The 26,190-nt window shown below is 55.1% G+C and overlaps 1 protein-coding gene across 3 annotated transcripts in view; it reads left to right on the top strand.

Annotated features, from left to right (window-relative positions):
• PGBD5 (piggyBac transposable element derived 5) overlaps positions 1-26,190 on the top strand; it is a 110,550-nt gene that overhangs the window by 54,106 nt on the left and 30,254 nt on the right. For all 3 annotated transcript variants that reach the window (XM_060286879.1, XM_060286878.1, XM_030839591.2), the window contains exons 3-5: positions 5,051-5,185; positions 22,304-22,484; positions 25,923-26,120. In XM_060286879.1, the coding sequence (XP_060142862.1) occupies positions 5,051-5,185; positions 22,304-22,484; positions 25,923-26,120 (514 nt within the window). The remainder of the gene's footprint in view (positions 1-5,050; positions 5,186-22,303; positions 22,485-25,922; positions 26,121-26,190) is intronic.

Genomic DNA, 26,190 nt, shown 5'->3' on the forward strand with positions numbered 1-26,190 from the left:
TTTGCGGTACACGGGCCTGTCACTGCTGTGGCCTCTCCCGTTGCGGAGCACAGGCTCCGGACGCGCAGGCTCGGCGGCCATGGCGCACGGGCCCAGCCGCTCCGCGGCATGTGGGATCTTCCCGGACCGGGGCACGAACCTGTGTCCCCTGCATCGGCAGGCGGACTCTCAACCACTGCGCCACCAGGGAAGCCCCTCCGTCTCCTTTCATTACACTTTCTTTGTAAATGATGGTTTGCTCAGGGTAATGTTAATTTTCTTGTATCCTCCGAGTACGTGCTCATCTGCTGGTGGTGAAAGGAGGCGAGAGGCCTTCTAGGGGGTGAAGGGAACGACCCTGGGGTTGCAGCCGTCCTCAGGCCGTCGGAGTGGCTCAGGTGCTGAGGTCCCCTGGCGCGGGGCGCCTTTGGACGGGAGGTGACAGAGCCCCGGCCCTGACTGTTACGGCCCCTCACCTTCCTCGCTTCCTAAATGGAGGCTGTGTGTGTCCCAGCTCCCGAGCCCAGGCCTTCTGGTTGGCTGAGGCAATCGCACTTGGCTGTGGTGAGACAGTCTCAGAATCGTCCTCAAAGTTGCTCTGCGGGTCGGGAAACTGAGGAGGTGGCTCTTTCTAGAAATTTCTCTAAGGACAACATCAGGAGGCTCTTGGCCCACGTGAGCCCAGTTCCTTTTGACCTGTTCCATACGGAGACAGAATCTTGCTTCTCTTTTATCTGTACATTTAAAGACCCATCCACCCAACTACTTTTCCTTGTGCTTTTCCTTAAAGGCCTTCGTCACGAGCCCCAGGTTCTTTCCGCTGTTCTCTTTGAGATCCTCTCCTAATTCCCTGCCTCACCTTCTCCGCACAGCTGGAAAGCACAGGGTTTCTGTGGGGAAGATAATGTCCTGTGTCAGGTCCGCGGTCCCTGCACAGTCCTCCTGCCTCTGCTCTGCTGTCCTGTGAATGTGCCGGCTCATGAGGGTCTCCAGGTGTCGGTGACGCGCCTTCTGACTCCTAGGAGGTGTTCCCTCCTCTCTGGCTTTGCAGGTTTCCCATCTCCAGGACCCCGTGTGACTCCAGGCTTCCCGAACCCCCAACTATTTATAGGGCAACGAATGCCGTTTTGTCTTGTCACTCACCTTCCTTCTTACCAGGAGGTGGGGTCTTTGGGGACACACGCCCTGCCTTATAACAGGCCCTGCAGGACCAAGTTCAGGGCTGGGCGTGGCTTTTTTGTGTGTGTCACTGAATATTTGCTTGGTTGAAAATGAGCCAGACCAGCTGGGATGCAAGGGGAAAAATCAATATTCTGGCCATCCTTGGCATCAGACATTTGAAGAGCTGCTGGACGGGGCTGTGAGCTCACTCAGACTAAGCATCTTCCCAGAGTCAAGCAAGCAACTCCCTGGATGATTGATATTCAACAGCCTAAAGATAAGGCTGCCCAGGGTCCTTCCAGCCCCTAGACGAGCTGTACCCATGATTACACCCATGTCTGTGTGTGCCTGCCGTGTGCCGGCCCCGGGCGGTCTGATCCCTCTGGAACTGCAGCATCAGACACCTGAGACCTGCGTCCCGGGCGATCGCCATGCCTCTGTGTGTGTCCCCAGGGTCCGTTTAGCCGGTGGGCACACTGCAGCACCCACTAGCGAATTCTGAGCTGTGTGGGCTCACCCCTTCCCAACCCCAGGCATGGGTGCCGTGAGGGGGGCGGGTGTCTGGGGCGGCAGCTCTGCCCTCCTGCGTCGTACGGCTCAGATGGGTACGAGGGGAGACCCTCGAGGGACGGTCACTTTATTCTTGCCGCCCACGTCTTTTCTTTGCGTCCAGTTGTTGAGACGAGAAAAGAGGGGCTGACGTGAGATTTAGTCTGGGGAAGGGCTCGCGGCTCTCTGCTCACGTTGGGTTTCTTTGTTCCCCCCACTTCGCTTTTTCTTTTTAAAATTTTACTTTGTATTTAATTTTTATTTTTACCTTTGTATTTGCAAACTTATGTGCTCTTGTTGCTACCATTTTCCATCCCGCGCTCTAAATGTCGGTCAGGATCCCAGCAGGAAACAAATGCTATGTTCCAGAAGGGCAGTTGCAGAGAATTGGAAGCAGGGACTGTGGACAGTCAGGGTTTAGGGGCATCACCAGGGTGGCGAACACCTGGGCTGGCAGCAGCGGGAAGCCGCCGTGAGCCTGTGGCGACGGCGTGGGCAGGCAGGCAGGGCTCGCATCTCTTGTTCATCCCTCCCTCGTGGCCACACAAGCCAGGCGCTGGGGGCAGGGCCCTGGGGTGTGCGGTTTATAAGAGGTTGGCCACCAGGACACAGTGCAGGGTAGGAAGATGGAAAGGGGGTCTGGGGGGCAAACAGTACCCAGTAGAGTCCACCCACCAGACAGGAACACGAGGCAGAGGGGAAGTCGGAGTCCCTGGGACTGGCTTTCCAGTGAGCTGGTAATCACCTGGAATTTCCTCTTCCTCCTGACTCTGGGCCCCATTGAGCCAACTCTGCGTGAGGAGGGCCAGCCAAAGCACGTGAGACCAGAAAGTGCAGCGTGGATTGGAGCATGCTCAGGCCATCCTGTGGGCTGGCGGTCCCGCCAACGCGGGCCGTCGAGCGGCGGCGCTGGGCACACACGCGCACGCCCTTAGCCTCTCTGCCTCGCTGCCGCAGAGGCTGCCTCGTTCTTACACATAGAAACATCAGGGTCATATACGTCTTCGTTAAGTAAAATAAAGGAAACCCTCAAGGTTTCCTGGCTTCCCAGCTTCTCCTTTTCTGAAATCCCTGTTGGCTCTGGAACATTCCATCCTAGGAGAAGGTGTGTTTTCAAGTGGCAGTCCTCCACCCCGAGGCCTCAGGGCTCCATTGACCGGTCTTCACTCTGCCTGTTGAGACCAGTGGGACAGTCCCCGTCCCATCCCCCCGCAGACTCCGCTCCAGGCTCCGGGGAACAGCTCTGCATCGCCGCCACACACACACCGCACCTGGGCACACGGCACACAGCACCCTCTGCCCTGCAGTCTCTGGAGCCTTTTTATTCCAGCAAATGGGACCCTTTGGGATGAGCTTACAGTCTCCAGACTCCATCAGCAACCCCAGCAGTGGGGTGCGCCCAGGCACGAGTGTTTATACACAGCTACCAAATGGGGAGATGCTGCGTCTCCTCAAGCCCGGGGGCAGATTAGTTAAAGGAGGGTTGGGGGAGGGATTGCGGAAGTCAATACATGGCTGCCGTGTCTCCCCTGCATAACCACTGCCCCCCAGCCTGAGCTCGTCATACCCGGGAGGGACTCAGAACACACAGCTGGGCGACAGCAGTGCTGGCCGACGACAGCCTGGCAGAGGAGGGGGCAGTTTTCGGAGCTCTGGAGAGCGCCCTACCCCGTGCTGCGCTCAGCTGTGACCCGTTCCACATGCCTGTAATGAGGGTAGAAAAGAGGAGAAGCCATGGAAGGCCAGGCGTTCCTGCTGGCTCTTTTGCTTCGGTGAAGCATGTGATTAAATAGAAACTTGAACGGGATTCTGTGATAAGTGCAGGTGGAGTAGAGGACGTTGGCTTTCTGGAGAGCAGAGAGAGGGCCGCATCTTCCTCACTCCCCACTCCACCCGCCCGCCCCTCCGTGTGTGGGACGTGGCCATCCTGCTGCAGTGGTTCCGCATGGGCTTTGAAGGTCTGGGGAGCCGCACGGAACCGGGCACGAGGTCAGCCTCTCCAGCCTCTCCTTCGTGAGCTCAAGGCAGGGGAGGCCGGGCTTAAGGCCCCCCGCTTCCAGCAACAGAGCACTGGAGGGGCTGGTATGCACACCTAAGACCCAACACTGCAGGGCCATTATTTATTAAGTGGAATTCGAGGTAACATTGATGGGAGAGTGGAAAGCCACTGTCCATCTCACACTCGGTCAGTGTTATCCCCTGTTCTGACCTCGTCAGACATCACCTGGGAGCTCGCTGGGAATGCAGAAACTCAGGCCCTGCCCCAAGCTTTCCGAAACAGAACCCACATTTCATAAGATTCCCAGGTGACTAGTTTGTTCATTCAAGTTGAAAGGCCCTGATGGAGAGCGGGCATTGGCACGCTTTTTCTGTCAGTGGCCAGGTATTAGACTTTGGGGGCCGTGTGGTCTGTGTTGGGACCTTGTAGCCCAAAAGCAGCCACTGACAGCACGTCAGTGAGGGGCACGGCGGGTTCTGGGAAAACTTCATTCACAGCGGGCAGTGGGCCAGCCCCGATCTGGAGTTTTGTGAAGAGTTCTTGGAATCATAGTGCTTCCAGCATTCTTCATTTCAGTGAACCACACATGTGCGCACCAATCCGTAAGGAAGCTTGAAGTTGGATTGGAAGGGAGGTGTAGCAGCTTCCTAAAATTTCCCCAGAAGTCCCCCCAAAAGCTTTAGCTGGAAGAAACAAAACTTGGGGAACCCCTGGAACCTGTTTTTATGCCATTTCTTTTTACTTTATTGTCTTGTCATTGAAAAAGTCCTGTCACCGTGCCACGTAGAAGTGGAAATAGGTGAAGTAAGTTTAAAAATTGCCTGGGGAGTCCCACGTCAGAAAGGACGCGATGACCCAGAGGAGAGCCAGAGGCTCGGTCGTGGCAATGAGGGAACTGGGTCATTTCAGGAAGAGTTTTTAAAAAGAGAATGTTTAGCCTGGGAAAAAGAAGGTCATGGGCCAGCATGAGAGCTGTCCGGAAAACCTAAAGAACCTAAAGAATTGTGTGAAGGTGGGTCGGTAGGTTTAGGTTAGATGTAGGTCACCTTTGCGTCAGTGAACGGTTGGAGCGTCCATCAGTGGAAAGGTCTTCCTTGAAAGGAAGTGGGTGTCCCCACCAGGCATGTCCAGCTGGAAGTCAGGACCCCTGCTGGAGGTCCCTCTCCCAAGTGAGAGTTTGGACTGAGGACCTTAGGCCAATAATAACAACTGTCATGATGATTTCCATTTACTAAATAAAGTAACTTAGCCAAGGTCACACAGCTGGTCAAAGGCAGAGACTAGATTTGAGCCCAGACCTGAAGACCCACCCTGCGCTCACGCTGCCTTCCATGAGAATCTCTGCTTTTTCTTTCCCGGCAGGTGCTACACGAACCCCTGATTGATGAAGACCCTGTGTTCATTGCCACGTGCACAGAGCGGGAGCTGCGGAAGAGGAAAAAGCGGAAATTCAGCCTCTGGGTCCGGCAGTGCTCTTCCACTGGCTTCATCATCCAGGTGAGCCCTGGGCCGGCCCTGGAGGCCGAGGGAGGATTTGGTAACCGGTGAACTTGCCCACTTACCCTTTTCACTGCGCCTCACTAGATGCTGCAGCTTAGGCTGGGCTGTGCTGCTCTCTTCCTTGCTGGGACACGGGGCTAGCTGGCGCTGTCCGCTGCACGTTCTTCCGGCCCCTGGGGTTAAACAACAGCCGTAAACACCGATCACGGCTCAGGCCCTTACAGTGTCAGCCAGAGGCTTCACCAGAACGCTGGGCACAGAGGTCGCTGCCATGGCTCTCGAGAGCGCGCCGTGTGACGCCCCAGAAACACCCCCCAGACCCCGCCGGGGCTCTGTCCTAAGGACACCTTCTTCAGAGGCCTGCAACGGCATCAGGAGCCCGGCCCTCTGAGCCTGCCTGGCTGCCTGCTCCCTGGCTCTGCCCTGCAGAGGTGGCCGAGCTCTGCTGCGGGAACAGTGTCAGATGCCGCCGAGCTGCCGGAGCGGCAGGGTGCGGGGTGCACGGAAAGAAGAGATGGGGCTGGCGAAGCGGACCCCGGCTGGGCTGGTTCCTCCCGCCCTGCCGCTCAGGCCACTCGGCGGCCCTCACTGCCCTGCCCGGCTGCAGCCCCAGGCCCAAGGCGCAGGGGCTTTGCACACCTCCTCCCCCCTCCCCCGAGCCAGGGAAGGATTCATAGGGAGGTTCAGCTGAGCATCTCCGTGCCGCATGTGCTCGAGCCGCGGCAAGGAAGGTGCATGTGCCCCAAGCAGCAGCCCGCCCTGCCCCGCAGGCCGGGGGGCTTCAGGTCGGGCTGGGCCCAGGCTCTCCAGCTGGGCTCACGCACAGGCTTCAGGCTGTTGCTAGACAGACCCACCCCAGAGCGGGAAACACTCTGGACGTACAGCCTGGGCCCTCCCTCCCCACACAACCCCTGCCATCGCTATAGTATCTTGCAGTGACACTGCCCTGGGGACAGGGGAGCCTGTTTCACTGTATATATATGACACTTAGTCATCCTTTGAATAAATACTTACTGCTGAGTGCTGTGGCCTGCAGCGTCGTGCCAGGCACCGGGGTACAAAGTCATGGCTCTGCCTTCCCAGGGCTCTGCCTGTGCGGGTTCTGAAGGAATGTGCGCATCTGGCACCACTTCCTTTTTTTTTTTTTTTTTTTTTTGCGGTACGCGGGCCTCTCCCTGCTGTGGCCTCTCTCGTTGCGGAGCACAGGCTCCGGACGCGCAGGCTCAGCGGCCATGGCTCACGGGCCCAGCCGCTCCGCGGCATGTGGGATCTTCCCGGACCAGGGCATGAACCCGTGTCCCCTGCATCGGCAGGCGGACTCTCAGCCACTGCGCCACCAGGGAAGCCCACCACTTCCTTTTTACTGTAAACTTGACGAGTAGCGAGGAGTCACGACCATTACCTGCAAGGCCTCTCTCTCTCTCTCTCTCTCTCTCTCTTTCTCTCTCTTCCTCTCTGTGCGGGTTCCTCCTAGTTTCTGTGAAACCTATAAAATCCCCATCTGTCAGATAAAAGGTTAGGATGGTACCTTGAAATTCCCTTTTATTTCTAAAACTCTCTGATCCTAGGAAGCTTTGTGCAGCTTGAGGGTTTGAATTTAGAAGTCAGGATGGAAGCTGGCAGCTCCCGGTCCCAAGCAGTCTGGCCTCCGCCGAGGCCGGGGTGACTGGAAGCCCCGTGCACGCAGGTGCTGAAGGGGTACCTACCCTTGACTGCAGGCTGTCCCGTGGCAGGTGGAGCGAGGACTTCCGTGGCCTCCCCGGTTCGTTGGTCGAGATGAAGGTGTTTGTGGTGGCAGCAAAGCAGGGAGGGACACCTCTGTCTGAGAAGGACCCACGCGGCCTGAGGACGGTTGTCCTTTTAGCATCCTGGCCCTTGTCTTGGTCCCCCAGACCCTAATCCTGGTTAGGCAGTGGCCCAGGCAGATCCAGCCATGGGGCGAGGGGCAGGGGGAGCCTCCCACCCCCGAGCTTTCACACCTGCATCTCCTCTGTTCTCACACCAGCCATGAGGTACAGGGGGCAGTGGTGTGCACACCCGTTTCCCAGATGAGTTGGCTCAGCGCTGCTGATGTTTAGGGACCCCCTCCTCAGTCCTTGGGGCCAGCTACAAGCCCAGCTCTGCTACTTCCTGTGTGAACTAAGCCAGCTCCCAAATTGTCCTGGATCTTAGTGTCCTTAGCTGTAGAGTGAAAGGATGGGGGCCCTTAATCGGTGAGGCCCCTTCTACTGCAAGGGTCTGTGATTCTTCTCTTTTTTAACATCACCTGTGGGACGGTGTACACAAGCCCATTTTCTTCATTTAAGTTTGTCAAATAAATTCTTCTTCTAAATAACTTTCCACTGGAGGATCCCGGTTGCTGAGCCTAAAGAGGCTGTGGCCATGCTGCTGCCCAAGTGGCCCTTCGCCCCCTGCTGCCCTCCCGCCGGTAGCAGGTCTGAGGCTGGCCGATGGGAGGCCGGCAGACGTGGCGCATGAAGGGGTTGGAAAGGGCGTGTGCATGGTTCTCCTCTGGCCTCTCCGCCCTGACCATGGGCAGATGTCCCGGCTGGATCGCCGAGTCCTGAAACCATGAACTCATAAAAGTGATCGCGGGCCACTGAGGCTTTGCTGTTGTGTGTGACACAGTAACAGAATTGCCCCGGGGCCTGCCAGTTAGGGTCTGCAAAGCTGACCAGATGACTTTCCTCCTGTTACCCTGTCATGGACACAGCTGATACCTGGAAGGGACAGTGGATTCCAGGAGACCCATGGCCTGGCTTTGGCTTTATAGTGTCATTCGGCCAAGACTGTAAGGTTTGCTGACTGGACTGCATGCTTCTGAGGTAGGGCTGCATTGGGGATTAGCTCCGCTTGAAAGATTCTAGATCAAGGTTTAAGTGAGGAAAAAAACATTCCAGATTGGGTCATGGTTTCTCAGGTGGTCCCAGTAAAGGTCATTGTGAGAGCTGACCAGGAGCTCCAACCTCAGAAGCGGTGAGTGCTCTAAGGGCACCCGAGCGAGGAAGGAAAACCCACAGTTCGACAGACACTGCTGCTAACAGGAAGGGTGTCCAGAGGAACCCCAGTATTTTCAGTACTTTTATAGGTTCACTACTCTTGAATTCATCTGAAGGGGAATCTCAGAATCAGATGAAAGTGGTTAAGAGTCCTGGGTGATCTAACCCGTGAGGAGACGGTAGGGAGGTGTGTGGGAGAAGAGGTGAACTGTGTCGCCCTGAAAATGAAGGAGTTAATGTGTTTCACTTCTGGGGGTGCAAGAGGGAGGGAGGGATTTCTTCCAGGAGGAAGAAGCCATCAGAGGAGGTGCAGTCACTGCAGAGAGAGTCACACCCGTGTGGAGATGCTGTCCCGTGTGATGAGGTGGTGCTGCCTCGTCTGTCCTCAGCTCTCTCCTCCAGCCCTCCTTCCAGAATCTTGTATGAGAGGCCTTGATCGTGGTGGGGCCGGTCCCCCACTTGGCGCTTGTAGAGCTTCCCTGCAGGCCTACTCACCACAAAAGCCCTCGGGTCCAAGGTGTCTACCTTGGGGTCTCCCCCTGCACCGAACGCTGAATACCGAATCAGCCTGTGACGATGGCAGCCTGCAGTGCTCAGGGCCGAGGAACAATCTAATGAGGCCAGCCACACTGCCCTGGGGAGGAGACTGCTGCCTGTAGGACTGGGGCCACGAGTCTGAGGTAATCTGGCAACTCATTCGAGGACTTTGAGGGATGAAATTTGTATTGTATCTTGTGGGCCTATCCTGAAGGAGCGTATCTTTTTTTTTTTTTATTGTGGTGAAATGTACGTAACGTGAAATTTACCTTTAAGCGGCATTAAATACATCACAGTGTTGTGCAACCGTCATCACGATCCATTTCCAGAACTGTTTCATCAACCCCAACAGCCAGGAGCATCTCTCTTAGCCGTGGGATGATACACGATCACACAGAAAGCGTGAATTCCCCCCGAGCAAAGGCATCCTCCGGGTACACTATAGATGCTTCTGGAGCTCGGAGGCGGGGTCACCTGGCACCCTGGTCTGGTTGAATGTTCAACTCTGGTCAGGCTGCTCTACCTGCTGGGCCTTTGGGACTCCCAGTTACGGGCAGGTGAGTGGCCGGGACAGGGTATGTGCTCGGCTTTTGGCCCCAGCGCGGGCCGTCTGCGTTCCGTGCAGGAGAGGCGCTTGCGGTCACGTGTAGTGTTCTTGGGCAGTCTGTTGTCAGGTGGCTCTGGTGCCGGGGGGAGGGGAAGGGGGCGGTTGCAGGGTGCCCGTGAATGCCTGCTCTGCTTCACCTCTTTTCTGACCCGGCCTTTCTGGCTTTACCCTCTGACGTTAGCAGGGCTCAGAGGGCGTGATGGGTAATTTCGTGCCAATTTGGCTGGGCCACAGCACCCAGATATTTGGTCAAACACTATTCTGGATGTCCCAGGGGAGGTATTTTTAGGTGACAACATTTAGATCAGTGGACTTTGAGTAAAGCAGAGTGCCCTCCCTCGTGTGGGTGGGCCTCATCCAATCAGTTGAAGGCCTAAATAGAAAAAGCCTGACCTCACTGAAAGGAGAGGCAGTTCTGCCAGCAGACGGCCTTGGATACGAACTGCAGCTCTGCCCTGGGTCTCCAGCCTGCCAGGCTGTCGTGCAGATTTTGGACTTAACGAACCTCCGTAATCACACAATCAGTTTCTTGAAATAAATACCTCTATCTCTTGCTAGATGGATAGATGGATAGAACTCTCTCTGTATCTCTGTCTCCATCCCGTTGGTTCCACTGCAGAGGGATTTCTGCTACCACCTAACTCACACAGCCTGTTTGTGTCTGAGGCTCCCTGGCTTCCTAGAGGGCAGGGACCACGGCTTCTTCAGCCTTCCCTCTCTAGAGCCTAAGGGGCTTGCCAGCTTTTTTTTTTTTCTTCTGAAGTCAGAGACATCCCTATAATCAAGGAGTTTACAAAATAGATGGGAAAACAAGACGTCTACAAAGGAAAACCTAAGTGCAGGTTGTTTTCTAACCACACTTTATGGGATTAGCGTTGTGCTCAGCACTGAAGACCCAGAAGTGAATGGAGCCCTAATGGCCTCCCTCATAGGAGAGATGGAAGTATGAAGAATATTCATGAGTAATAGATACAATGGAATACTACTCAGCCATAAAAAAGAGTGAAATAATGCCATCTGCAGCAACAGGGATGGGCCTAGAGATTATCATACTAAGTGAAGTAAGTCAGACAGAGAAAGACAAATACCATATGATATCACTTATATGTGGAGTCTAAAGTGTGACACAACTGACGTCATCTATGAAACAGAAACAGACTCACAGACGTGGGGAACAGACTTGTGGTTGCCAAGGGGGAGGGAGGGTGGGAGAGGGAAGGATCGGGAGTTTGGGGTCAGCAGGTACAAACTATTACATATAGAATGGGTAAACAAGAAGGTCCTACTGTACAGCACAGGGAACCATATTCAGTATCCTGTGATAAACCATCGTGGAAAAGAATATGAAAAAGAATGTCTATATGTGTATAACTGAGTCGCTGTGCTGTACAGCAGAAATGAACACAGCACTGTAAGTCAACTACACTTCAATAAAAAAGCAAGTTAAAAAATATCCCTGAGTACCGTGTGACCTGCGTGTGAGGGGTGTGTGGAATGTTGTGAGGCTGTAGGGTGGCGCCTGTGGGGCTAAGAAAGGCTCCCGGGTGCCCCAGAGGGGAAGGTGGACCGTGCAGGAGGGGATTGAGGTTGACAGGTGAGAGCCAGTGTCACTCGCCACAGGCCAGCCCTGAGCATGGCCACTGAGAGGATGCAACCTTGACAGGCGTCTTGCTGTCCTTACTTTACACCTGGGAAAACCGAAGAGATTGAGTCATTTACCCCAGATCTCCAGGCGATGATAGATGGAGGCAGGGATGTGAGCCACAGGGCTGGCCGGCCCCCTACTCCACGGTCTCCGCTTCCAGGACCCCTTCAGGGAGGGAGAGGAGACACCCGGTGACCCGGCTCGGGGCCAGTGCGTGCCCATGCAGTATCTTCTTTCAAACACGGGTGGGCGTCTTTGACACCCATCGGAGTGTTTCTGTGACTCACCTTTGAAGTGTCCATTTCCGGAGAATCAGGTGATCCGCGGCGTTTCTGTCCACAGTGGAGAATCCTCGAGGCTGACGGAGGCGCCCACGGCCTGGAGTACTTGTCGCGGGTCCCCTGGAGGATCTTTAGGCTTTGTGACCCCAGGTTTTGACGGCAGTGGAACGAGCAGGTGGGGGAATCACTGGTGACGTGAGGCTCTGACCATCCCGAGACGCGCTTGCTCCTCGGGTACAAAGCTCTGTGCTCTGAGACCGCGGCTGATGCCTTCTTTTTGCAAAACCACTGCCGTTTCCAGATCAGAGGCATGTGGTACACTGGAGAGAATGTTCTTGGTGAGTTACAGGCCTGCCGAGAGCTGCCCCGACCCCAGCAGGTCCTCCGGCCCGTGCCGCCTGTGAGCTGAGGTCCCCGCCTGTGCCCTCGTCCATGGCTCCCAGTGAGCTGAGGGGTGCAAGGAGGGGTTTGTACAGAAGAGGGCATGTCCAGTTTCAGGGGAAGCCGTGTCACCGGGCGTCCGTGGGTTCTTAGTCGGCGACACTGAGGTCCCTCACCTTGGAAGCCTGTGACCCTTCCATGGGCACAGGAGGAAACTCTCTCTGTAGAGACTGTTCTGTCTCTACCACGTCAGAAAGATTGAGAATAAAGTGGGGAAAACGAGCACAGTTTAGTTAATGCTGTGTTGACCTACGGTGGTTAAGAGCAGCCCTGAGACTCTTTGGGGAAGAAAGAAAAGAGTCTACTAATGAAAAAAAAAAAGCTGGTATGGTCAAAAGCGCCGAATTCTCCCATTTGAATGTGTTGAAATAGGCTGCCTGCCTCTGCAGTGTGAGACCCAGGGTCCCAAGCCGGAGGTGGCGGCTGGGAGAGCACCGGGCAGAGCGGGGCACAGAGCAGAGGCCTGGGAGGCCCGTGTGGGACCTTTAGTTAAGGGCCGGTGCTCTGCCTGCAGAGGACAACTGGACAGTCTCTAGAGGGTTGAGTGCTGGGTGCCAAGCGGGGGCAGAGCCGTTCTAAATGGCAAGCGTGGTCCTACCGCTCAGTGAGTGCACCTACACCAGAGACTGGGCTTCAGAAGCCGGAAGCCAAATGGAGCCCCCAGGCCAGGGGACCCTGCCGCCTGACCCCGTGCACGTCACCGGCGGTGTCCAGGAGACCCTGGGAGCATCTGTGAGGGGCCGCACACTTGGTGTGGCTGGACCAGCTGCTCTGGAGCCTTTTCTTCCCTTCAGTCTAATCAGTAGATTATGAGCTGCTTCTGCAGTTCAGAAAATGACAGTTTGCATCCGTGGAGCGCTTGCCGCGGGCCAGGCTCCACAACTAAGCACTCTACGTGCAGTGCTCATTTTCTGTTCACAGCCGTCTTGGGAGGTAGGGGTGCTCCTGCCTCTGTTTCACGGTAAGGAAGCCAAAGCCCAGAGAGACTCGCTACCTCGTCCGAAGTCTCAGCCTAAAGGGACAGACCTGGGATTAAACCCAGCCTTCCCCACCCCGGAGCCCACCCTCTGGACCACTAGGGTATGGTCTGTCCCAGGGAGATAACTTTTCTCCCTTTAGACAAAAACCAAGTCTCTGTTTCTTACCCGACTTGATTGTTGTGTGATTGATGTTCTAGCCTCAAATTGTCACTGGTCTCCCTTATTTGAGACATGCTTTTTATATTGAAAGAACTTGAGGATTTTGCACTGAAGGTTTTTTTTTTTTCTTATTTGACTTTTAATTTTTTTGTGTACTAGTGAATTGCTCCTGACCTAAAACTAACCGGATTAGCTTGAAAAATGAGGCTCAGAATGGAATTAATTAACAAGAGTGAATTTTGCTTGTGGAATCAAAAACTGGGCAGCGCATATACCCATCTGTTTAATTGTGCAGTGGCCGGGATGCTGGCTTCAATCCTGTCCAGGTTGAATGTGGCTATGTCCCAGGATGGAACTGGCCGGGGCACAGGACATCTGTCACAGACCTGAGTGTCCTTGAGCAAGTGGCTGAGCGCTAATCCCTTCCTCATGCTGTGGAATGGTTTAGTTTGCCCAGCCCTTCTTACCATATAGGGAAGGAGAGACAGCAAAGAATGTAAGTGCCGTGTAGGTGCGTCAGGCACTAACTGGACCAGATGAAACCCTGGCCCTCTCCCCAAGGAACTACACTCATGTGAGGGGTGCAGAGCCACCTTCTCCTCCAATCCGTTGTTGTTTTTTATTGAAGTGTAGTTGGTTGATTTACAATGTTGTGTTAGCACAGCAAAGTGATTCCATTATATATCTATTCTTTTTCATATTCTTTTCTGTTATGGTTTATTACAATATATTGAATATAGTTCCCTGTGCTATACAGTTGGTCCCTGTTGTTTATCTATTTTATATATAGTAGTGTGTATAATTTATCCCTAATTTATCCCTCCCCCTCTTTCCCCTTTGGTAACCATAAGTTTGTTTTCTATGTCTGTGAGTCTCTTTCTATTTTGTAAATAAGTTCATTTGTATCATTTTTTTAGATTCCATATATAAGCAACATCATATGATATTTGTCTTTCTCTGTCTGACTTACTTCACTTAGTATGATAATCTCTAGGTCCATCCATGTTGCTGCAAATGGCATTATTTCATTCTTCTTTATGGCTGAGTAGTATTTCTTTTTTTTCTTTTTTAAGAAAGCATTCTTTTTTTAAAAATTTATTCATTTATTTTTGGCTGCATTGGGTGTTCGTTGCTGCGCGCGGGCTTTCTCCAGTTGTGGCGAGCGGGGGCTGCTCTTCGTTGCGGTGCGTGGGCTTCTCATTGCTGTGGCTTCTCTTGTTGCAGAGCGTGGGCTCTAGGCATGCAGGCTTCAGTAGTTGTGGCTCGCGGTCTCAGTAGTTGTGGCTCGTGGGCTCTAGAGCACAGGCTCAGTAGTTGTGGTGCACAGGCTTCGTTGTTCCGCGGCATGTGGGATCTTCCCGGACCAGGGCTCGAACCCGTGTCCCCTTCATTGGCAGGCGGATTCTTAACCACTGCACCACCAGGGAAGTCCCTGAGTAGTATTCCATTGTATATAGGTACAACCTCTTCTTTATCCATTCATCTGTCGATGGACATTTAGGTTGTTTCCATGTCTTGGCTGTTGGAAATAGAGCTGCTCTGAACATTGGGGTGCATGTATCTTTTCGAATTAGAGTTTCCTCCGCAATCCGTCATTTTGAAAGACGGACTCACCGATTATTTGAGCTTTGGGATAAAACAAAGCAAGGTTCTTGTAAGGGCCTGTAGTACCGAAGGTGCTGGAGAAGACGGGGTAGAGAACGGCCTCAGTGCACAAGCCCTTCCTGGCCGTGGTCGTGGCGAGAGGTGACCTGAGAAAACACTGGTAGTAAAAACCATCCACAGGGTGATGGCATGGAGACTTTGCTGGAAAACCAGGCTGGTGAGCCAAGGATGGCGTAAGGCAGCACGTCCAGTGGAACTTCCCGTGAGGATGGAACGTCCTGTACCCGTGGGCTCCACCACGGCAGCCACTAGCCACATGTGCCTGCTGCGTACCTGACCAGTGTGACTGAGGAACTGAGTTTTTCATTGTACTTAATTTCAGCTAATTTAAATTAAAACAGCCCCATGTATCTCGAGGCTACAGCACAGATATGGAGCTTTGCCATAAAAAAAAATCACTTCTGTGCACACGACTTGCACGTAAAGACAGTGGCCTTGCGAGGTACAGAGAGTAGTACTATCCTTACAAATGAGGAAGTCAAGGCTCAGAGCAATTAACTAACTGGCCCCAAATCACATAAGCCGCTAAATGGCAGAGGCTTTGCCCATCGGATCCAGGACTTCTGCCCTCATCGTCTCCTGGTGGCAGACTCCGTTCCTCGCGAGAGGAGTGAGCATCCTTTAAACCTGATGGCTCTCACGTGTGGCCGTCCCCCCGCATGGGTGACAGCCCCGCCCATCTCCACGTGCTTGTTCCGCGTGGTTTCCATGAGTGCGGCCCCTGCACTCCTGTGCTGTTGCCCCACTGCTGGGATTACAGCCTACACCTGCTCTGTGCACCGTAGTCCCCGAGGAATGACTTCCCCGTCCCCAGGTATGCCCTCCACCAGCCATGGAAAAGCCCGATTCTCGTCTGTTCTGCGAGAGAAGTAGGGCCAGTGGTCAAGACCAGCAAAGCCCAGGGACAGCTTAGTGGAGGCACCAGCTGGTGCATCTTCATGACCCTTGAGTCCATCCGTGACGGCAGCTGTCACCAGTGTTCTTTTGGGGGAGGCGGTGATGAACTAGATCCCACCTCTCGAGGTCTTGGGGCATTTCAGAAGTAGGGCTAAGATAGACAGTCACGTGGTGCAGGCATCTCCCAAGGCATTACCGCTGTACTCCATGTTTCCTAAGATTCTTTCTGTTACGATGTCAATAAAAAATACACAACATTAGTAATAACATCCTGGGGCAAAATGTAATACCGTATGATATCATATATCAATAAATGTTCTTCCTTCTCTTTCTAAATCTGTATATGAAAAAGTCAATAAATCCTAGGAGGAAGAAGAACTTTTTTGCAGGAAAAGTGAAAAGCTTGGCAACTGAAAGATGCATTTTTCTGCCCTAACGACACTTGTCAAACGAGCTTGTAGCTCAGAGGGGAACGGTCTCAACCGCACATTCCGTTTTACGCAGTGATGGGAGCCCCCCCGTGCCCCTCCTTGCTGGAGGAGGGGCTGTTGTACAGTGACGGTGCTCTCTGCGTGCGTGGACGGAGAGAGAGAACGCTTGAAAAGCCAACGAGGCAGCAATTACACACTTAGGTGTGTGGCGTTTCCTTGGCCGCCAGCGCGGTGTATGGGTGTGTGGGGGTGCTCGGTGGGGCTGCCTCTGTCGGGGTGTGATGGGATTGTCTAAGGCGGGCTTTCAAATCTGCACACGATCGGCCGCCTGTCTTCAGCAGTTGGAGCAATGGCGTGTAGTTGGGGTAAGATTCCATGGGAGCTTATGACTGTTTTCATAGAGTCATAGGTTCATTCATCCAACTCAGGGGTACAGGTTCACATCTTAGACCAGCTAAAGTTATTCAGTCAAAGCAAACCCAGACCAGTGGGAGCTGGACCAGGCTGACCCAGCGGCGCTGGTCAGGCAGGTTGAGTCCTTGTGTGGCCTTTTGACTGCCCAGTTTAACACTTCATTGGAAACCGTGCCCCTCAGCTGGGACTTTTGAGGTTACTATTTTTGTAGATCATATATATATATTTTTAAAGACTTTTTGACGTGGACCATTTTTAAAGTCTTTATTGAATTTGTTACAATACTGCTTCTGTTTTATGTTTTGTTATTTTTGGCCCCGAGGCATGTGGGATCTTAGCTCCCCGACCAGGGATCGAACTCGTGCCCCCTGCATTGGAAGGCGAAGAAGGCTTAACCACCAGACCGCCAGGGAAGTTCCTATTTAGACCCTATTTTATATTCACTTTATTATTATTATTATTATTATTTGCGGTACGCGGGCCTCACTGTTGTGGCCTCTCCCGTTGCGGAGCACAGGCTCCGGACGCGCAGGCTCAGCGGCCATGGCTCACGGGCCCAGCCGCTCCGCAGCATGTGGGATCTTCCCGGACCGGGGCACGAACCCGTGTCCCCTGCATCGGCAGGCGGACTCTCAAACACTGCGCCACCAGGGAAGCCCTATATTCACTTTAAACATAAACTCACCTTACCTTCTAGTACGAGTGCCATAATTCAAGACCCTCCTTGGACTCCTATCGGTGCCACTTTTTGGCCTCAGGCTTCTTCCAGATTTCCTAATAGGAACAGGGAGACGTCTGACCCCATACCTCTCCCCTTCTCCTGATGCAGCAGCTGAGTGTCTACTCCTTGGGAAGGGACTGGCTGGAATCTGGGGAAACACCAGTGTTCAGACTTGCCTGTGTGGGCATACGAAGCTAAGTCATCTGAGATGGTCCTGTAACACCACCACACGTCATGGCTTTTGGAGAAATGTGTTATCCCAGCGAAGAGGCTGTCATCACCTCCAGGTGTGGGCTTAATGCAGTGCATATTAACAAGCGCTAACTGAGGTGGGGCTGTCTCGGGAGTAGATAAGAGTTCCACGTGGGCCTATGCTTGGGTAACCCTGATGGGGGGCTCTTCTATAATTATATTTAGCTTGTCTTTTTTTTATTAAATTGACTTGAGTGTTTAGCATGCAAAACAAAAATCTCAAATTATCTATACTTGCAACATATAAAAATAGCCATTTAAGGGTATAGTCAACGTATCTACATGCACACACGCACACGCGCACACACACACGCACGCGCACGCGCACACGCACACGCGCACACAAAGATTGTACCAAGGCAGCGTTCCCAGCAGTGATGAACACTCCCAAACCCTCACCCGTGTGGGGTGTTTGGGTAGGGAGGTCTCACTGCTGGTCTCCGTACGTTGTACATGGAATCAGTCTATTTTCAGGGAATAAAGTTGACATCATCCACTTTACTTTTACATCAACAACTTTATGACATCATCAGCACCCTGCTGGGTTTATTACTGAGATGGGGGAGCGTTGCCTTCATCAGCCGTGGTGTTTGGGTCCGTCAGGTGCATAGGCACGCGGCTGTTGAAACGCTGTGCCCCCGTGGGTGGCAGGCAGAATCGAAGACGCCCACAGATTCCTGCCCCCGTGTAATGGCCCCAGCTCTTCACTCAAACGCTGATCTAGGTGTTGCTGCGGAGGGAATTTGATTTTGCGGGTATAATTATGGTCCTAAACCCGCTGACTTTAAAAAGGAGATGATCCCAGGTGGACCTGACCTAACGAGGTGAGCCTTTAAAGGGAACAGGGCTCTCCTTGGCAAAGGGACGTGCAGCACAGGAGGGACTCGACCCAAGGGAGAGTCTCCACTGCCGGCTCTGAGGATGGACGGGCCCCTGGGGGGAGAGGGCAGGGGCCTCTAGGAACTGAGAGCCCCCCCGGCTCGGCCAGCAGGGGACGGGGCGCACACAGCCAGCGATGCTGATTGATTGCAGCCCCGAAGTACCCTGAGCAGAACCTTGACGGTGCCCTGCAGAGCCGGAGTGCCAGCGGGTGTTGTATAAGCCACTTGGCTTGTGGTGACTCGTGACCCAGCAGAAAAGAGGCGGCAAGTGCACAGTGTGTCTACATTTGAGTGTGGATATCTGTCCGGAAATACTGAATGAGTTGCGTGAGGAGAGGACAGTTGTGTGTGTGAAGGTAGAAATCGTCCTTTAGACCGGATTTTAAATAACGTGTAGTTAGAAACAGCATTTCTGTTTCAGTTCTGCGTCGAGCCCCGTGGCCTTGGAGGAGTCACCAGCGTCCTCGGGTGTCCCCCCCCCCCCCCCCGGTCACTGCTTTCCAGCCGGGGCTGTTGGGCCTTCCTGAGCCCTTCCTCCTCTTCCGGGTGCCCTCCCCCCCATCCCCCCGACGCCTCCCTGTGAGCCCCTCCTCCGCGGCCCGCCCCCCAACGCTGGCGACCCAGGGGCCCGGCTCAGCCCCTGGCACCCACAGGCGCCGACTCTTCCCCTGTATCTGCCCGCCCGACCGTCTCCTCTTTCCACCTTCCTCTGTGCGTGGCTGCTGCCCGGACGGCCCTCAGCGCCACCACGCCAGGGCCCGCGCATCCCACCCGCACCACCTGCCGCCCGGGCCACCGCTTCACGGCCTTCGTGTGTTCCTCCCTTGCCCACCCGCCCGGGGCCGACGGCTCCACAGCACGACGGGATCAGTGCCGAGGCCCACAGCACTTCAGGGGCCTGCGACGGTGTTTCTGTTTCTCTTAAAATCAGAAGGGACAAAATAACGAACTTGTAAGTTGCAGGAAGTGCTTCGACGTGTAATACTTCTCTGTATGCCAATGCACTTGTAAAATATAATTTCAAATACTTTTTCATGGAGGAAGAGGCCCGTGGAAGCAAAAGGGCCCACGAAAGTCACAACGCAGTCCTGACGCCACACTGTTTTGCGGAGTGACGACGTTTGCCCTGAAGGGGGCATGCGTCACCTTGCCCGTGGCCTGGCAAGTAGGGGAGGTACTTTGAGACACGACCTCGGGGGATGTCTCGCAGCTCTGGGTCCTGGGGAGGGCTGCACATCACTGCTAAGTGGGAGCTGGTGCCTCGGCCCTCTTGTGCCCTGATGGGTGAGTCTGAGACAGGACGGTCCTCCCTTGCCTTCAGTTCCTGGCTCACATATCTTGGTGCATGTCTTATGATGAGCAGAAGCGGCCAGTCCCTCGGGGCCGTGTGAGGGATCCACTGTCCCCTGACCAGGCGCCCCGGTTCCCTTCCCAGCATTGTCCCAACAGGGACTGTGGCAGGTCCTCAGCGCCCCTGCGTGCCACCCCTTCCCCACCCGCCGACCCCGAGGACATCCACGCTTCCAAAGAGGGCGGGGGCGGGACAGGGGAGGACACCAGTCTGTGCAGCTGAGTCGGGTCTGGAAATCCGGGGGGGTGATGTTTTGAAAGCATCTCCTATCCGGGAGCCTGGATAACCCACCTTCCAAAACACTGGCTTTATTGCTGGAAACGAGTTTATAAGGCCCTGGCTCACGCAGTGCCTCAGCTGGGAAAGCGGTTGGTGAGAAAGACGTGATTCTCTCCAGGGTATTATTAGATCCAGGAGGGAAGCGGTGTTCTCTGAATTCAGACTCCGACACCCTTTGCTGTTAGGACTGACCAAGGGCAAGGTTATGCTTCAGGTGTCGCCCGCCCTGCGATGGCCACGTTTAGCCTTGCTGGCTCCAGGGCAAGGTTATGCTTCTGGTGTCGCTCGCCCTGCGATGGCCACGTTTAGCCTTGCTGGCTCCAGGGTCTTATGTGCCGCTTTGTTGGGGCACCTGAACTTGGCATCCGTGTGGTTCTGAACCGTCCTCTGACACTGGCATACACCCCCTGTACTTGAAGCTCAGACCTCCCGAGCGGCCACCAGCTTGTCCTGGAGCCTCTCTGAGGCCACCCATTCAGTGTTTGGACAGCTCTGAGTGTTAGTAAGGGCTCTGATGCTTGCAGATCTGTTTTCTGTTTGTATACATTCATCTTGGTTTTGCCTTAGAAAGCTCTTCATCATTCCATGACACAGCTCTCTAGCCAAAGCAAAGTTCTTGGAGTCCTCTGTGCTCCTCTGTGGTTCTTTGTCATGGCAGCCCTAGCAAACTAATATGCCAACCACCACCCTTCTCTTTACGCCTGACCAGGGAAGGATGAGATGCTCACCACCCTGGTTTTTAATGCGGGTCATGATCACTTAGGCCAGTCATGGTATCTGAGGCCTGCAGTTGGCCATCTCCAAGGGTTTAGTGTTTGTTTTCCAAAAATATTCTTGCTAAGTCACGTTTCTTGCATCCTGTACTAGATGCAGTTAAGTTTTTGAACTTGGCTGTAGGATTTTGCATTTCATCCTACGACATATTGCCTGCCTCGGGCCGAGTATGCCACGGTCTGCCCGTCTCTCAGGGGACTTTGGAAGCCACATGGGGTGTCATCAGGGTTGGCCTGAGAGTTTCCAGCAGCACATCTTCTGTTTCCTGGTGAGAATCCTGGGTGTGTGTAGCCCGATGATTGCTTTTCGAGGGACACACGGGACAAAACTAGCTGTCCCCAGGTAGGTTTGGGGATACAGTGCCCAGCGTGGCAGTGCCAGCAGTTCAGGCAGGATACCTGGGAGGGGCCGTGAGTCGGAGCTGGCCTCGGTGCAGAACCCATGGTGGGAGCCGCAGGACTGGGCTTTGCTGAAGGAGAGCAGGCGGGTTCTGAGGAAATGTCCTGGCTCGGTCGCAACCTCACGTGACACGTGGCCAAGACGATTGGCTTCTCTGTGTCGGTGTTTTACTCTCTATCAGAGAGGTTCCTCCTGGGAGTGAGGCGGTGAAGGCGTAAAGACCCCAAAATGAAGTGCTGGGGTCCTGCTGCGTGATCCCGCTGTTGCCTGCTGGGCTGCGGGCAAGTCGGTCCTCCCTGGGGACGTCTCAGATGAGTATTCGGGACAGAATTAGCCTTGGAGGATGAGCTGCTTTTAGAGAAGGACCTACACCGCCTGCTGTTCGTCTGCCTCAGGAACCTGAGACACTGTATTTTGCGAATGATTGTCCGCAGTCGTTTGCCTGAGGGCGGTACCGTGGACTTGGCGGTACCGTGGACGTGCCGGTCCTCCCTGTGCCCGCCCTCGGCTGTGCTCAGTCTGCACGGACGGGCCTGCACTCAGCAATTCTGTGCCTCGGAGGACAGTCAGGGTCCCTGATCAGTGTGACGGGCACACTGTCTGTGAACCGCTGCCAGCAAAGGCACCCAGAACATTCCATGAGAAGAGCTGTTCTCCCTGAAGGAGGTCAGTGGTTAATACCCATATGATAATTCTGCGTGGCTCAGTCAGCCGTAGGGAGGACCACACGCTTCTTGGCTCCGTTCCCACTTCCTGCACCCACCTCTTAGATGATGTTCCTCGAGGATGTTCACGGACAGAATTTAAAATTATTGTGTACTAGTTGCAGCATATCCTTGCTGGTCCTGGGACGTCAGGTGAGTTTTAAATCCCTGATCCTGTCCCCTCCTCTGCAGTATGAAGTCAATATTACCCCTTCTGCCCACACGGTGATTACTGTAAAGAGTAAGGGGGTAATTGTGGATGTGCTCTGTGAATTAAAAAGCTGTATTCAAACAGAATGTGCACGGATATGTTTGTCTCTTACAGGTGAAGTAGCCTTTACTTCTGTTTACCGTGAACTGACTCCTGTGCTTCAGAATGGGGGGATGTGTTTGCTTTTGATCCCAGCTGCCAGATTCATTACTTGTAACAGTTTGACCTTTCCCTTCTTTACCTTGACATTTCTAAATTGCAGAGTCTGGGGCTGAGGCACCAGCTGATGGGCAGCCTTGGGAGTGACTGGTGGCCTCTGTGGGCCACGGAGATGCTGGGATCAGTGGGGACTGTGGAACCGGAAGCCCGGGGAGGAGTGGCTTTCCCACACACCCGGCCTGGAGACGGAAGCCTGTGCTTCCAGAATGGTTGGACCCCTGCCCGACCTTTCTGTGAGCTCACTGACCCTTGTGCGTTTCTGATGCAGATTTACGTCCACCTGAAGGAAGGCGGGGGCCCTGATGGGCTGGACGCGCTGAAGAACAAGCCACAGCTGCACAGCATGGTGGCCAGGAGCCTGTGCCGGACCGCGGCCGGGAAGAACTACATCATCTTCACGGGGCCCAGCATCACCAGCCTGACCCTGTTTGAGGAGTTTGAAAAGCAAGGTTTGGCAAGTGGGGAGCGAGTCTGAGCGCAGTCCCCCGCCCCCAAGAAGTGGTGGGCAAGGCTGGGGACGCAGGCATGTGGCGGGCAGCACAGAGCACAGGATGCCGGGCGGGGGGGCCCGCCCCCGGGGGGACAGGTCATGCCAACCTGCCGGCTGCCTGCACCCTGCTGGGCACTGGAGGTCTGGAGGGAGACCAGACTCGTGGTCTGGGGGACAGGTCAGTTCAGGTCTTCCGGGCACATCTCTTTGTGTCCTTTGTGGTAAGGCCATGGCCATCCGAGGAGTCCTCCTAGTGTTTTAGTCCATTCGGGCTGCTATAACAAAGTACCACAGAGTGGGTGGTTTATAGACCACCCTATAAATCCTTTTATCGTTCCTATAAATAGGAATTCACTGCTCACAGTTCTGGAGGCTGGATGTCCAAGATCGGGGTGCCAGTGTGGTCGGGTGAGGGCCCTCTTCCAGGTTGCAGACTTCTCCCTGTGTCTTCACATGGTGGAAGGGACTAGGGAGCTCTGTAGGGCCTCTTTTATGAGGGCACTAATCCCATTCATGAGGGCTCCACCCTCATGACCTAAGCACCTCCCAAAGACCCACCTCCAAATACCATCACTTCAGGCATTAGGTTTTTGGCATAGGAATTTGGGGTGCGGCAGACACAAACGTTAAATCCGCAGCACCAAGGCACAGCTCCTACTAAGACTCTTAGGAAGTCTGAACTCCCCACCCCAGTCTGTAACGTGGCCCCTTCCAGCTGGGCAGAGAATTGTGTGCATTAATACAGGCAGCAGTACAACGGGCCTCAGAAAGGTGTTAGTTCCCCTCAGTGCTAAGATGCCTGGTTCGTTTGTTGCAAAGACTGGGCAAGCCTTCCAGGGCTCTGGCAGAAATGGGGCTATAGAGACAGACCTGGGCCGAGTCAGGAAGCCCCATGGCAGGTTGTATCTGCCTTCACTTCATCCTACATCTGGGATTTATATCCAGTCCACTCGGGAGAAACACAGAAAGCCCCCACTCAGCTACTCCAGACGCTGGAATTGCAGACCTGTTGCTTAGCAACAGATCTGATGTCTGCCCTTAAAACCAAACCTCCTCTGGACTTCCCTGCTGGTCCAGTGGTAAGGAATCCGCCTTCCAATGCAGGGGATGTGGGTTCAGTCCCTGGTCGGGGAACTAAGATCCCACCTGCTGCAGGGCAGCTAAACCCATGCACAACTACTGAGCCCACATACCTCAACTAGAGAGCCTGCATGCTGCAACTAGAGAGAAGCCTGTGTGCCACAACTAAGACCTGACGCAGCCAAAAAAAAGAAAAAAAGGAAACCCTCTCAAGTAATGGGGAGCCCACAGCTTCCGACCTACGGCCTCAGCCTGGACCCTGTGCTCTTGCCGGCCTGGGCTGCGTCTTACTCATCTGTAAGGCTGGTCCCAACGGGGCTCAGGGCTTAATTGTTGAGAGAATTCCGTGTGGAGAGGTCAGACTATGTGAAGAGGGGCCGTGGAGTCAAGTTGGAGAAAACTGGCGCTGACGCACTTTAACCCAGCACAATGGGTGCCCGTGTCAGAGCGTGGGGTGACCCGCTGGCCCGCTCGTGCGGGTCCCAGGGTGAGTGTCACGTGCATGGCCGCCGGGGTTCCCAGAACTGCCCCCCACAGCATCCGTGTGCCCTGCAGGCCCGCTCCCTGCCCCACACCATGGGTGTCCCTGTCTCCTGGGCCAAGAGCCGCATGACGTAGTCAGGACCCGCTTGCAGCATGTGGGCTGGTGGGGTGCTGAGTGAGGATGCCAGAGGCTTCCCTGAGAGCTGGGCCGCTGGCCTGGGCCCTCCCCACACGGGGAATTAGCGGAGGATGGAGGAGAATCTTCCAGTGGGAAGAAAATAATTAGACATGGAATTTGAAGTTTTCCGAGAGCAGACAGAGATTTCTTCGCCTGTTTGTTAGAAGCATCTGAGGCTGTGAGCCCTCCCACACGACCTCCTGGGCTTCCCCTGTGATGACTGACACACGGGGAGGTTGTCTCCACGTTGCTCACGGATGGCTGCCCCCCATCCGCAGGGACTCTGACTGCCTTGTCTGGCCTGGTGCCCCCAGGGGCGTCTAACGGGCAGGGCGGCCGGGGTTGAAGACAGGAGCCCCAGCTGAGAGTCTGGCTGTCCCTCCTGGGCGCACGGAGACTGCTCTGTAAAACAACAGCCAGGAAGGATACTCACGCAAGATTGGCTGTTTTCATAAGTAAACTCGTGTGCTGCTGATTCTCTTCCTCCCCTGTTAGGAGAATGCAGCTGCCCTTTGGGTGGGTGGGTTCACCGAGCCCGATGGGCGATTTAAAACGTTATCCCCATTCGTCTAATCCTCTTCCCTGTTTGGAAGACACGTTCTTCTTAAATCTCAAGGCCAGCGGAGTCTGGGTAGTTGGATCTGTAGAGATGGGAGCTGCAGGGAGCCCTCTTTTTTCTGGCAGCAAGACGGGGCCTGCCCCCCCCCACCCCCCCCGCGGGTGTTATTCTTCACCCACTGCTGCTCCTGGGGCGGCAAGGAAGACAGGAAGTCATCAGCGGTCCTTTCAGCATTGGGGGGGATGCAGTGGAGAGGAGCGCATGGGCCTGGGACATGTGCCCATAGTGTCAGTGAGCCCGGAGGGGCGGACTGCTCGCGGGCCTTCAGTCAAAGTGCCCCTTCACGTCCCCCTCCCCGCGGGTGTGGGGAGGGGCGGGCTTCCCCACGGCTTCCTGGGCTCAGGGAGAGCCGGAGACCACGAGCAGGGAGGGCTGGGAAAGACCTTGAGTCCCGGCGGAATTTAGAGAAGCCTCCTTGTTCCTGCTGGTCTCTGCCTGGAGGGTCTCCTGCCCCGTGGAAGGTGCTGGGCGTTGAGGCCCCCCAGGAAGCCCCGCCCCAGGGAAGCCCCGCCCCCAGGGGCCTGGTGTACAGCACAGGCAGGACCCCGTGTAGCGCGCGTGTCCTGTGAGGACTCCCTGCCTCCTCTGCCTTTCACTTGGCTGCACGGGACCGGGGCTGCCCGGGTGCCCAGCGAGTCTTGGTGAGGGGGCAGGGTGATTAGCTGGGTCAGGCTTAGATGGCAGACAGATCTGTGCTAATGATGTCCGTCTCTGCCCGCCCAGCCGGGAGCCTGCAGTTCTGATGCATCGCATGTGCTCAGAAGTTTTTAGAAGCAGGTGGGAGGTTGGGTCCTCGGGCTCAGCCCTGTGCTGGCAGGTAGCCAGCCCTCTGGCCGCGAGAGCTGCCGTTGTTACTGCCGACGCCCTGCTTGCGTTAGCTCTTCCCTGCGATCTTAGTACGTCCGGAAGTTGGGGGCGGTGGCACATCTGGGATGAAAGCCCCCGGACTTCACCATCTCTTCTAGGGGGCCCCCGAGGGCCGAGCCCGGGGGGTCGGGGGGAGCCGCCCTGAGGCCATGCGGTCCGTGTCCCCGCAGGGATCTACTGCTGCGGGCTGCTCAGCCCCAGGAAGAGTGACTGCACCGGCCTGCCGCCCTCCATGTTGAACAGCCCGGCCTTGCCGCCCGCCCGGGGCCAGCACAGCATCCGAACGAAGGGGAGCATGTCCCTGATCTGCTGGTACAACAAGGGGCACTTCCGCTTCCTGACCAATGCCTACTCGCCCGTGCAGCAAGGTGGGCACGCGGTGGGCGCTGGGGCAGGGGTGTGGGTGAGCTCTGGCGTCGGGTGACCCCTGCCCCTCTT

The sequence above is a fragment of the Globicephala melas genome, chromosome 16 (assembly GCF_963455315.2).
Source record: "Globicephala melas chromosome 16, mGloMel1.2, whole genome shotgun sequence".
NCBI lineage: Eukaryota > Metazoa > Chordata > Mammalia > Artiodactyla > Delphinidae > Globicephala > Globicephala melas.